This window comes from Tachypleus tridentatus, chromosome 9, assembly GCF_004210375.1.
Source record: "Tachypleus tridentatus isolate NWPU-2018 chromosome 9, ASM421037v1, whole genome shotgun sequence".
Classification (NCBI taxonomy): Eukaryota; Metazoa; Arthropoda; class Merostomata; order Xiphosura; family Limulidae; genus Tachypleus; species Tachypleus tridentatus.
In genome coordinates, this window is record NC_134833.1 from 97,971,339 (window position 1) to 97,985,253 (window position 13,915).

Consider the following 13,915-nt stretch of genomic DNA (forward strand, 5'->3'; position numbering starts at 1 on the left):
CCATCAAAAACTAAATAAAGTTCTAAGGATGTAATATTGAAATTGACAATCATAAAAAGTGTAACACCATCTATTGGGTGAAAAATATTTATAGTCATTTTTGTTTATTATAGTTGTGTATTTCTGTTTCATAATATTCAAAGAGCTTCTTGTAAATATGACTGGTATTTGAACTCAAGACTTCTGCCTGAGATAAAACACTGAATCAATTTGAATATTACCAAAAGAGTCGAGTGTTACTGGCAAAGAGAGTATTATTTATATATATATTTATATTTTATATAGGTAGATATATGCAGAAACACATGGGTACTGTTCTGTATAATTATAAAAACACAAATATTAGTTAAACTATTACAAACTTATAAAGTTCCCCTTACCTGCAGGCAATTCTAAAGTGAAAGCTTTCAAAGGTGGTCTATACTGTTTCACAAGTATCATACAATCATACTTTAGAAGACGATGAAGTAGAGCAATTGTGCTAACACCTGAAACATAAACACCACCACATGAGCCAGTTACTTTAGACATCTTACAGCTTGTCCAGAAGCATTTCAACTATAACCTTGATCATTCAGTATTTTTACTTGAATTGTTTATCCTGATATTTTAAAAGTTTTTTTTTCTCATATTCATCATTCAGCATGCTTACTCTCATATTGACCATTCACAAGCTCAGTTTCATTTGATATTAACAGACTTATTCCCATCTTGATATTAACAAGCTTACTTCTTTCTTCCTAATATAAACATGCCTACTGTCGTCTTGACATTAGTATGCTTACATTTATCGTAATACTAGCAAATGCCACATATACAGATAAACCATTCAGAAAGTTTTAATTCTAAAATTTAATTTGGTCAGAGTATATCAGCATCTGCATTTCCAAAGCTTAAACATTTTACATATAACATTAGTGCATACAATTAATTACATTCTCTCTGAAAATTTTCACTTACTTAGCTCTGCAGCTAAAGTAATTCTTTTTTGTTTTTAATAACACTTACAAAGTAGTATAGGTTAAACCTGAAAGCAGTTACTGCTTTTGGATGCAAAAGTTTTGGTGCCCAAATTTAAAAATCATTTCAAAGTACTCAAAACAATACTTTCCTATTTTTGTACAAGACCAGACAAACTAGCTGTAGAAAGAATAAAGAATTGGATCTGGTCTTGTCACCACAGCTAAGAATTAATAAAACCTTTAGAGTTCTGATCATAAATGTGCAACTACAGCTTTCTTATTTTTTACATAATCAACATTTCTCTCCACAAAAAATAAAATACAACTTTCCACACCCACATGCACAATATCAAATGTCTAAATAAAAATCTAATTCTCAACATACTGTTTAAACTTTCGAAGTCTTCTGAATAAAATATTATTTCATCTTAACAAAACTATGGTAAAAATACCATTCTATAAAAGCTGCATTATTTAGAAAATATCAGGGATAGGAGAAATATTTGATCTGATCAGAAATTACATCATTTGATGCAAACTGATCCAGCCATATATTAATTTTCTAATGATCAGATTATCTCTTAGTATCACATAAGCATAATATTACTTCAACATGTGTTACACACAATAAATATTACATCACCTACTCATGTTTTATACTAGCATCCAAACATAATAGCATTTTCCCTGGTATTAAAGAGTGAGCATCTGGTAGTCATAACAGTTGCAATACAGACAGTTAGAAAGTAATTTAAATACACATCATACCCCCCACACACACACACACCTTGTTGTGTTACGTCATTTTACACCTCAACTGGTAACAGTAGTAGCAGCAACAAAAATAACAAATACTATCCAAACAATAGTCTCATAAAATGAAAATAGGTGGTGTAAAACAGTCTCTAACTGTGTGCCACATTCCCTTTTAAAAAGTCTGCTCACTCATGTGGAAATGTACATCATTATCAAGATTTCAAAAAACAATGACAAAGCAACAAGTTTAATTTAATATGAAAATGAAGAGGTAGCTCATATTTGTAGTGCATTTTTAATACGTATGGCCATGTTATCTATCTGATTCAACAACATCCTAGGTTAACTGGAAATAATGTCAGATATTCAACTTCCAATATCTGACCAAAACTATTATTTGTCCTATCCTTTGGAAATATATTAGTATTATAGTACTTTCAATAAGCATAGTAGTAAGATTCAACATACTGATGGTCTTTTATATACTTACAGTCTGGTTTTTCTGAATTCTTTGTACACCTTCCAACCACTTCCCATTCTCTGTAATACAATAAATTTACTTTTAGGAGTAAATATGACACTTTTCATCCAGTTTTTCTTAATCCATCTCCAAACTTCTTTTTTTTTTGGTACTTTCAGAAACTAACCATCTCTTCAAAAACATCAGAAATTAACCAACAATAACCAAAATCAACACCAACTAAGAAACAAAAGGAAGCAAAATACAAGTATCAGAACCAACAACCACTAATAAACTAAATGCTAATTGCAAGCTATAAAAATCTAGCAGCCAGGAACAAACAACACAAACTAACCAGCTACCAACAACCATGAATAATGAACAAACAACTATCAGAAACTAACAAGCCATCAATAACCATGACACATTTAACCAATTACCAATAAATAAAAATAACAAGTTATCTTCAATTATCAAAAACCCATCATCCACAACAACAATCAGTATATTAGCCATCCAACAAGAACTAAAACAAGCTAGCACCAAACAAAAACAACACAGACTAATTAGTCCCCAACAAACATCATGGGCTAATCTGTCAACAACTACCAGGAATTAAATGACTATTATGAACTAACCAGATATTAATGAATATCACAGATTTAACCAACCACAAGAGATTAATCACAATAACCAGCCACATAAATCATTAATGGGCTAACCAGTCACAAAAACTATCAAGAACTTAGAGCCACCCACAAACATCAAAAATCAACCGATACAAACTAACCAACCACCACAGACTATCCAACTACAAATAATCATCACAGACTAACAAGCCTTTAATAGTTAAAAACATACTTGCAATTAGTAGAAGACAAAGAACACTGAAATTCAGACTAGAAAAGGTTCTGAATTTACAAGACAACATGAAAATTATACACCACTATGAAAAACAGACAATGATTCAGTGGATACACGTTTGTTTGGAAAATTTAAACAGAAAACTAAAGGACTGCATGTAACACTCAAAGACCTAGCATTAGTTTTCAAGGATTTAAAAATGAAGTCTTCAACTTATCCTTTGATACTTAAATAATTAGGATAGTATTGGAGATTTTCCCAAATATAATGGTAAAAGAAGCAACACAATGACTGTAAATTGTTGCCAATATTAAGCATATTTTAAATTTATTACAATGCTTTTTGGTACCATTGAATATAATTAGAATACCATTTGGAAACTTTCACAATTCTACACTACTTTACTGGTTTCTCCTTTTATATAATAAAAATACTAAACCACCAGAAATCAAATTAATCTGCCTGAGAGTTAAAATAAATACTTATCATAATCATAAACTAAATTTCTTAATACAGTCACATTTCAATTATTATACATTATATATGTATATATATTATTACTATTTAAAATTAACTTATTAAACTGATATTCTTAAAATATAGAATAGTAAATACAAAAGCAAAGCAAGCAATTATCTCTTCTAACTACAAGTGTTGAAATCAGTTGCTGCTTGATGTAGGCTGCTAAGCCTTTTAAAATTTTACACCTGGAAGATATTATACAAGATACTTAAGTTTTGTGCATATGTACAATGCTGAATAATCAAAGCATCATAAATAACTATACTGATACCACAAAATTTCACTATAATTTATCAACCATGGTAACTAAGCTGTATTTAGATTTAAAAATACAAGACATTTTGAGAAGACTAAAGACAACCTACTTCCTGAAATCTTGGTGTGAAAGAACATAGAACTTCTAACAGATTAAAATGTCTGGGAAAACCATTAGAGAGATATTCTAAGCTGTTAGTTATTTTTACAAGCATCATACCTTGAAGTAAGTGTCTACAATGGACTATTGAATGGAAATTCAATATAGCAATTTCTTAAAAATGGAAATAGGTGAATGAGGCCACTGTATCTGATTCAGTAAGTACACCATATCTCAGCAAAATAAAAAGATATGATGTTCTTATTTTATATTATTACTTGTCAATATTGATAACTGGAGTTCTAAATTCATACAAAACTACAGGCTTATTATTTTGACATCACAAATATCTAATTTTAAACAGTGCTGTATTCAACATACCACATGACTCCCAAAAAAACCTGTACTTAAGTGTGTTCTTTTGGTTGGTTGGTTGATTTGGTGTTTTATGGCACAAAGAAGCTAGACTATCTGTGCCACACTTCCAGTAAAAAGTTAAGATTAAAGTAAATTTAGTAAAATTCATAAAAGGAAATTAATGTAAAACAAAACAAAGTTTTAAAAAAAACATGAATAGCATAAAACCAATGTTTACATCTAGTCTACAACGTTAAGAGAAAGACTAAAGTAATACAAGGTGTAAAGGACTTTCTGTAGCATAATTGTAATTATCATAACTTGCCAGGAAAACTAACAGGTAAGTACAAAAACCACCAGCAGTCACCTGAAGTTGGCCTTTCCAGTCCTGGTTCTGAGTTACAGAGATGCCAACTATTTCAAATGACTGAGTGTAATGATTGTAGACAGAGCTCTTTCACAGTTTTAGTCCTTTTAGATTTGCCAGAAACAAGACAATCTGGTGAACGAGGCCTTTTTTTTTTCCATCTTGTGAACAATCTAATTGGTGTTTCTATGCCACTTATAAAATGAGAAATACCCATCTACACAAGCACTGATTGGCTGACAAGCACTGATAAAGTAACTATGGATTCCCCCACATACCCAGTATGAAAAAGCACCAATCTCAAACTATTGGTAGATGTCAAAGATACAAATATTTTTTGTTATTTCAAGCACAAACATGATTATCGCAAGTAGCCATTTGAACTATGTGGAATGCTCTGGTAAGGAACAAAGTTTTGAAGCATATAGTGAAGACAGTTGCAAATGCCAGAGGTGCAAAGAAGGTTCATGAGACTATGTATAAGCTCTAAACTTTGGAAGTGTGGAAAGCCCCAGTGCAGAGCCAAAGTCCTTGATGATGAATGGGGTCCAGCATCTTTAAAGCCGAGGCTCTGGCAAAGTCATAGACCAATGATCCATAGTATAGTTTCAATCAAATAAGAGCACGATATATCTTTAGCACAGAACATTGATCCACTCCCCAAGTGGTGGATGCTCTTGTACATTTGACCTGTAGCTGCTTTGTGCATGATATAAAGGTCAGCTTATGGTCAAAGATAAGCCCCAAGAATTTTGTCTCAAGGACCACAGGCAACACAACTTCACTGATACAGAGTTCAAGATCAGGGTGAATACCCCATTGGCAGCAAAAGTGCATGCAAATGGTTTTAGAGAGAGAGAAGTTAAAGCTGTTTGCTGTGGTCTACTTCAGTAGATGATTGAGAGCAGTCTGTAGCTGCCGCTCAATATACCTCAAGTTCGACGACTGGCATGAGAAGTGAAATTCATTGACATAGAGCCCGTTCGCAACAGTGAAAGGAAGTTGTTCAGTGATGGCATTAATCTTTATACTGAAAAGTGTGACACTCAAAACACAGCCCTGAGAGTTTCTAAATTCCTACAGAAAAAAACAGAAAAATGTCAAACCCACACGAACTTGGAATCTTCTGTCCATTAAAAAATATTTAATAAAAATGGGCAAATGGCCATGTAACCCATATATATGGAGGTCTAGCAAAATTCCATACCTCCATGTTGTATCAAAAGCCTTCTCAATGTCAAAGAATACTGATGCAAGACGTTGTTTGGAAAACGCTTCTCTGATTGACGTTTCAAGTCAAATCAGGTGGTCCACAGTGGAGTGCTGTCTTTGGAACCCACATTGAGTGGGCGAAAGAGGTTGTTTCATTCAAGGAACCAAACAAGATGAGCGTTAACCATCCTCTCTAATATCTTACAGAGATAGCTCATCAAAGCAATTGAACGGTAGTTTGAAGGAATCTTGGGATCTTTCCCAAGCTTAGAGAAAGGTAGCACAATAGCATGGCACCAGGCATCAGGAAAAACATTCTTCTGCCAGATCCAGTTAAAAACAATCAGAAGAATTGCAGGAGATAAATGGCACAGCATTTCATAGTGTACATCATCAGGTCCAACTGATGTACTGCCAGACTGATGAAGGGTGAGTTTAAGTTCCACCAGTGTAGAGGGAACATTAGAGTCATAGAGACAATCAACTTGAAAGGAAAGGAGTGATCGCTCTGCCTGAGTCTTGATGGCTGAGAAGGTGGAGGAAGAAGCAGAAGTGCTAGAAACCAGGCAAAATCTTTTACCTAGAGTATCGGCAATTCTCCAGGTATCACCTACTTCCTGGCCATCAGAGAGCAAGATCAAGAGGGGGATAGAATTAAATTGTGCACTGACATTTCGAATATTGTCCCACAAGACTTTGAAAATGATGGTAGAATATATGTTGGTTGTGAACTCAATCCAAGATTCCTTCTGGCTTTGATGTCTTGTGCATGTGCACGGGCCTGCTGGAAAGCAATGCAGTTCAAGAGTGTGGGATACCTTCGAAAAGTATCCCAGACCTGTTTCTGAACCTTCCATGCCATGTAGCAGGCAGGATCCCACCACTGACGATGATATCATGTCAAGGTTTTAGGAATACATTGAGCAGCTGTTTGTATAATACAGTCAGTTACTGCTGATGCACAGTCATCTATTGATGGCTTACAGCTGGCAGGATCAAGTTCTGTGAGAGCAGTGAAAGAGAGCCAGTTTGTATGACCCAGCTTCCACCAAGGCACATGGGTTGGATGGCATAAACCACAGCCAATCATTCTCAAAATTATAGGAAGATAATCACTGCCTCGTGGATTACTGTCAACCCTCAATGAAAAATGGAGAATAGTAAAGGGAAGCAAATTGAAAGATCAATAATAGTAAAAGACTGACTAGGTGCATGAAAATAAGTATTAGAGCCAGTACTGAAAAGAGAAAGGTTGTGATTAGAGAGCATATGCTCTACAGAGCAACCCCTCCTATCAATATCAGCACTACTCCAGACGGGATGGCATAAATTAAAGTCTCCCAGGATTAAAAAGGGAGACAGCAACTGTTCAATGAGAATGCTAAGATCTGATTGATCATATGTCTCTCCAGGTGACAGGTAGAGAAAAACAGTGATGGTTCGACCCAAGGAAACACGGATCGCTATGGCCTCCAAGGGTGGGTTGAGTGGCAAAGACAGGGTGGGCACATGCTGCTCAACCAACAGTGCCATCCTTCCATGCACTCGTCCATCACACAGCCTGTCATTTGTGTACAAAGAAAACTGTTGAAAGTTGACTGTATCATCAGCAGGTTTCAGAAATGCTTCCTATAAGGAAAGACATACAGGATGGTAGGAAGCAATCACTGTTTTAATGTCATACAGATTAGAGCATAAACCTCAACAGTTCCATTTTATTAAGGTGGCCATTTTTGTTTATGTGTAGGCAAATTGGGTGGAGAACCCTTCTGTTTACGACCACATCTTTTTTCTTTACTGTCTTTATTCGAGGGAGGTCTATTGTCCTCCATGATTTCTGCCCTGGGTCAAACGGGCAGGTCTTTGCTGTTGGAAGAGGATTCCAGTGAATGATGACGTGAACAAATGATTGTTTTGCATCTTGGGGTGGGAGAAGAAGATGTATCCAAGGAACTGCCTATACCTGGAACTGAAGGAAGTGAATCTTGGAATTTGTTGGAATGTATGAAAGGGACAGAGATGGGTATTGAAGTTGACTCATCAACGTTTTTAACCATAGAGGTCAAAAGCCTTTTCATTTGTTTTGAAAACAATTCTTTTGGAGGTATAGAGGGATCCATCTGCATTCCCACTGCAGTTGTGGTATACAGTGCAGCAGCATATGTCCAATATGAAGTGGTGGACAGCAACTTTTGAGCCTCAGGATAAGTAATGTTATAAATCGTTTTCAAACACTGCACCTCTTTTTCTTTTAACCATTTAGGGCAAGAACGAAAGTAGGACAGGTGAGAGCCATTACAACTGATGCAATGAGTGTCCATTTCACACTCATATGCATCATGGTCCTTCCCACTGCAAATAGCACACCTCAGGGAACCATGACATGACGTCTTCGAGTGACCAAACTGCTGACACTGGAAACATCTGAGAGGGTTTAGAATGTATGGCCATACCCTGCAATTAAATAACCTGCCTTGATGGTGGCAGGTGGACATAGTGATGTAAACGTCAGAAAAAGAATACTGGTCAGCATCGTAATTCCACCTTCGTGAGTGGAGATACACCTCACTGCAGAAACCCCTTGAGTGGAGAAACCAGCAAGAATCTCTGACTCAGGGACGTTCTTCAAACCCCTCTCAACAATACCTCCTCATGATGAATTCAAAGTAGCATGAGGTGTAACCTCAATAGGTATATCCCCAATTACCTTTGAATGCATGAGGAGTTCACTGTGATGAGGTGTGGATGTTTCCACCAATATGTCACCAGACTCAAGCTTCTTTACTGACTTTGGAGAGCCAGCAAGTCCTTCTAATTCCTTCTGAATGAAAGAGGGAGACATTTGCCCTAAAGGTTTGTCTGAAAGAGAATGTAGAATAAGAAAATGAGGTACAACAGGTGTTACAGATGTTGAAGATTGCTGCTCAGAATCTTTCAGATGTGGACATTTACCTATGGACTGTTTTTTTCACTATTTTATTTAAGTTTTTATTTGGGGGATCCATAATAAAAAAAAAGGAAATTTCAGTGTCCACTGACCCCACCAACTACGGAGCCCTATGAGGGAACGCACTACAATATCAAGCAAGGACACTGCATACACCAGGGTTTTGTGAGCACTATACCCAAACACCATCATCAGATATAATGTCCAAAACACCTGTTAAGAACATTCAACACTGGTACTTGGCTGACCCTAGCCCAAGTGGACCAGTCAACTGACCCAAGAGTGTCCACCCCAAGGTGGCCAGTCTACAGGAATTCAAGGCCAAAGTGGAATGTTAGGGTTGGACTTCTCAACCACCAGAATCCTTTCCACCCCTTCACAGGTTGCCATGCACTGCAAACATGTTGGTGGATGTTTAGATTCTAGAGGAGGTAAACTGAAAGAACAGAACCTTCCCTGGGAGGTCCCCTCACCATGTACAGGAATCCACAACAAGAGGGTGTTCTTTTAATACTTAATTAGGTCTGCTTCTCAACCCGCTAAGATAACCAATATTACACTATGATACACAGTGAATCATAAGAATCAAGGTTATAGCAACTATCAGAAACTAGATAACAGATTTAGAAAGACAATGTTATGTTAAAATACTATCAAATAATTCTCTATTAAAATATTATAAATAAATAGTCTTACAGAAAGAAGATGAGAAAAATAACAGCTAAATTACATATTGATAGAGAAAATTAACAGATAACATCTTCTTACAACTAACTTTATTAGCCAAGTTTGTATTATAATAAGGAGTAAGAAGCAAAAAATAATGCTGTTACCGTTGTGCACCAGTTTGGTCTTTGTACATATACTTTGACAGCTTAACCCATTTTCCTTTAGCAATTTCCTATATAAAAAATATATATATTTGTTATACATTTCTTATATTGACATAAAATTTATTAAGAATATTAATAATTCTTCTTAAAATGTTTTAAAAACAAGAATGTAATTGAAATGATATGTTGTTCTCCAAATTAGTTTTTAGTCCGAATAACTATCTCTGTATTTGAATTTATGGACCAAACTTTTTAACAGCTGCTTCATTTTTACTGAAGAACACAGATAATTCAAATTACTGAGCAACATTCTGAATTAAATAGAACAGTAACCACACCAAATAAACAGTCATAGTTTGTGGTATATCAGAAGCTGATATTTGAGGCTTTCTCACTAGTTTACATGGGGGTATATAAAGGACATTCCCCATAAAGAAAAAGTACTGGACAAAACAATGTCATATGCCTGAATAACCAACAAGACTGTAATGATTACTCCAAAGATGCTGAAACATAAACAAGTATAGTTTGATCATTATGTGAACACCATTCAAGCCTTGAAGAGTACTTATGTTGAGGTGTACCAACAGCACCACTGGCCACAGACAAATCCAAGACACTATATTCAATTAATATAGTGGTTCAATAATTTACAAACACACTGTTCTTTCACTGGTGCTCTTTACTATTAAAATAGTTGAAAGTTCAAAATTCACTGATCTGTCCCTCATCTTTAAACTCAATATTTAAGAACTTAATCTTATAAAAGTTAGTTTTTATTATTGCTATAATAAAAGTTCATATACAGTTCTGAATAAGTCATTTAACTCCTTCTGATCTTTTGAGGAAGCATTGTCACCCACTGATTTTTCTTTTTCCTTCTTACATTGCAAATACAAATAATAAATTAAATTGCATAAATTTAAGTAAGAACTTAATTATTATATTGTATCTAGTTTTGGCTTTAAAAAGCTCCTATCATCCGATTCACTTCTATTACAATTTTTGTTGTTTTTTCACATTGTGAAATTTCCAAAATTTTATTGAGACACCAATTTGAGAAAGCAAACACTGCCATTCATTTTTGAACTTTCAATTGTTTCAAGTGTGATCAGTTTAAACTTGACTAACTACATATTTCTTTAGATACTTTATTTTGCTAATTGCAGTAGTTCCTATGTATGACTATAAATCATGAGGTAAAAGTTAGCAAGTTATGACCTGTCACAGTAGCATCAGGACAAGCTACGCAACAATATTTTTGTTAATGTTATTATATATTGGTAGAAAAAATATAAAAATACAGGTTTTTTTCAAAAAAGTAACAAATTTAACAAATAAAGGTGAAATGAGCAGCAACAGCCTAGTTCACAGTGATACTTATGAAAAGGGGTTTGGAGGACTAATTACATAATTATATCAGGTAGAAAGGATGAGCTACTTTTATACATTAGTCCTCCAAGAATGTCTTTGTAAGTGTCACTGTGAACTACAAAGGGTAGCACTACACCAGATACACTAACACTCATATGTATACACAGGCTGTAGTATCATTCTGCATATGGGCTTTAGGTGGAAATTGTGTTTCTGTAATTTAAAGAAAGTTACAGTTTAAATGTAAGTAATTCAATAAGTATCTTCATCAGTTTTCATTTTAGCTAGAAACTAGATTAATGCATGATATTAGACTTCTTAAATAGTAATAACTACATCAGTCAAGTGTGATAGACATGTTTATGAAGCTTTACACATGAAATTGTTGTTTCAGAACTTAGTTATTTCCATGAACAGAATCAGGATCATCAAGTGTTCTTGGTTTAATATATATATATAAGTATAAAAAAAAACCAGTAGTGAAGGTGCTAAACTAATGACCAAAGGCAGATTGGTAAAAAGAGATATTATGGAGTTTACCCATTATTCATAATTAAGACTATTATCTATTGCATTCGTTACTGTATAATGTTCGCAGCTCTTCTGGTAGAAGTTGTATAAATCCATAAAATAACAAAATTTATACTTACAATATTTCAATATAACAACCTTAAAACTGTTATTTAAGAAATGAGGATTTGAATCCCATTTGAGTCATTAGTATACTTTACTGTCATCTACTGTACTCTCTAAACCTAACTACTCTTAGTTGATGTCTTGTAACAGAATATTTTCACAGCTTCAAATAAATATAATTTCATACTAAAACATTTAAGGAATGAAAATAACATCTAAATAAAGTAGGAAAAACATTCACAATCTGATTTGTTCCTCAATCTTCTAAATCACCCTGTTCTTTCCCATAACAGCTAGGTTTAATCACTTCTCACAAAACTAAAAATTACTTTTCATACCATTTTATTTACTTGGCATTGATGTAAACAGTGTATAATCTGCTCTATCCAATTACAGGGACCATATTTCCAAACAACAAACTGGGACAGCCCAATCTTTCCCCTATTTTACAAATTTTCTTTATACTTTTATCTTAGCTGTGCAATCCAAAATGTCCAACCTTTCACTGCATTATTCAAACCAACTGTCTTAAAACAAAATGGAAGTCTGCTTTCAAACTATCTAAAAGAACACTTTCTCTTTGCAATTTTACACTATATTTTTATTATTGAAAAGTTTAACCTATCTTAGAAAACAATCGCTGATGTTTAACTGCTCACCACACACACACTCATCAATGGCTAAAAGTCTACTAGCATTCTACTAACTACACAAATATGTGCAGACTGAGGTTTCTCTCTATGTACAACCAGCATTTTTGAAAAAGTCTGATGTCAATAGTGCATTACAATAATAAACAAGTCAAGTTGGTCTATTACATTTCTGATTTGAAGTGACTAAGAACTTTCTCAGGGTACTGGGAGAAACTACAAAAAAATGGGACTATTCCAGCCAAACGAAGACATCTGACCACCTTATTTCCAATTGTATTTAAACATCACTTCTGAGGCTGTACTAATAACATTAGAGAAAAAAAAAAGGAAAATCACACAAGAAACAAAATGGTACCATTCAGGTGGATATAAAAATTACAAAACAATATTTCCGAGTGAATTGTTTACAGTTAAGATTCCTAACAGCTGTACAGAAATGTGTTTTAACTTATATTTTTCACTTTTCTCTACAAACTATAATAAATGAAGACTATAAAACATCAATTTTAACACATTCCTCAGTAAAAAACTAACAGAGTAACAACTGTTTATTTGCACTTGCACTTTAAAATTTGATACAAACATGTACATTCGAAGTCTGAAAGGTGCTTAATGGCCCAGATAAAATTAACTGCATTGTAGAGCTAATACAGGATTACCTAACAAGTAATATAAGTTTTGTATATTAAAAAAAAAAAGAATTGCTTCTCATACCTCTTCTCCCACATGTTGAAATTTTTCTGTGTTCAGGACCATGGAATGAGCAGGCTGTTCTGCACAAATTTTTTGAACAGGTGTTGGAACATTAAGAAACATTCTGTTTGTTTTATACGAAGATAGCACTAAATTCTGAAAATAAAAAAATAATACATATATATACATACACACACACACACACAACTGAACTTACTCATACAAATAAACTAGTGTTGTTCTCAAGGGTCTGTTTCGAGCATTTTACTTACAACTGAACTTACTCATACAAATAAACTAGTGTTGTTCTCAAGGGTCTGTTTCGAACATTTTACTTTTATATAAATTTTCAAGTTTCATATATAATACCCAGTTATATTGAATGATCTGATCTTGATACAAAGGGTAACTAACTTCAAAACAAAGCAAGCTACTTACTTGAGGGAAAGTAAAAATCAACTTAGTATTGAATGCAACTGACTGAAACCCAGCCTACAGCCCAACAAATATGACAGAACAAGGGCTACCATCCCCACCACATAGTGTACCCTAACCTCACATTTCATAGCTAACTGATATAAACACATTTTGTGAAATCAAGCTAAACCAAAAAAATGGGCAGAAGAGTGCAGTTGAGGAAGTCAAACATTGGTAAATTATTTTGTAAGCCAATCAAAATTAGGTTAATTCATAAAATGAATTTGTGGTGTATTCATAGAATATTATCAGTAAAAATCAATCAGATTAACAATTTGTTATATATATATATATATATACACACACACACACACACACACACACACACACAAAAGTTAGTGCATTTTGGTAACATTACATCCCTACAATGGCCTTTTATGACCTGTTGCTTAACAACAAAAGTGTAACCTAAATTGCTGTTAATATATGTACTGAAGGTATAAAATG

The 13,915-nt window shown here is 34.1% G+C and overlaps 1 protein-coding gene across 17 annotated transcripts in view; it reads right to left on the reverse strand.

Moving 5' to 3' along the window:
• The window catches only part of LOC143225832 (ADP-sugar pyrophosphatase-like), a 65,067-nt gene that overhangs the window by 19,991 nt on the left and 31,161 nt on the right, over positions 1-13,915 (reverse strand). For 15 of the 17 annotated variants that reach the window (XM_076455928.1, XM_076455918.1, XM_076455926.1 and 12 more), the window contains 4 exons: positions 13,013-13,147; positions 9,636-9,703; positions 2,209-2,258; positions 381-488 (listed from right to left, as the gene is read on the reverse strand). In XM_076455928.1, coding sequence (XP_076312043.1) covers positions 381-488; positions 2,209-2,258; positions 9,636-9,703; positions 13,013-13,147 — 361 coding nt within the window. The remainder of the gene's footprint in view (positions 1-380; positions 489-2,208; positions 2,259-9,635; positions 9,704-13,012; positions 13,148-13,915) is intronic. The other 2 variants (XM_076455930.1, XM_076455929.1) reach the window with 1 other exon arrangement.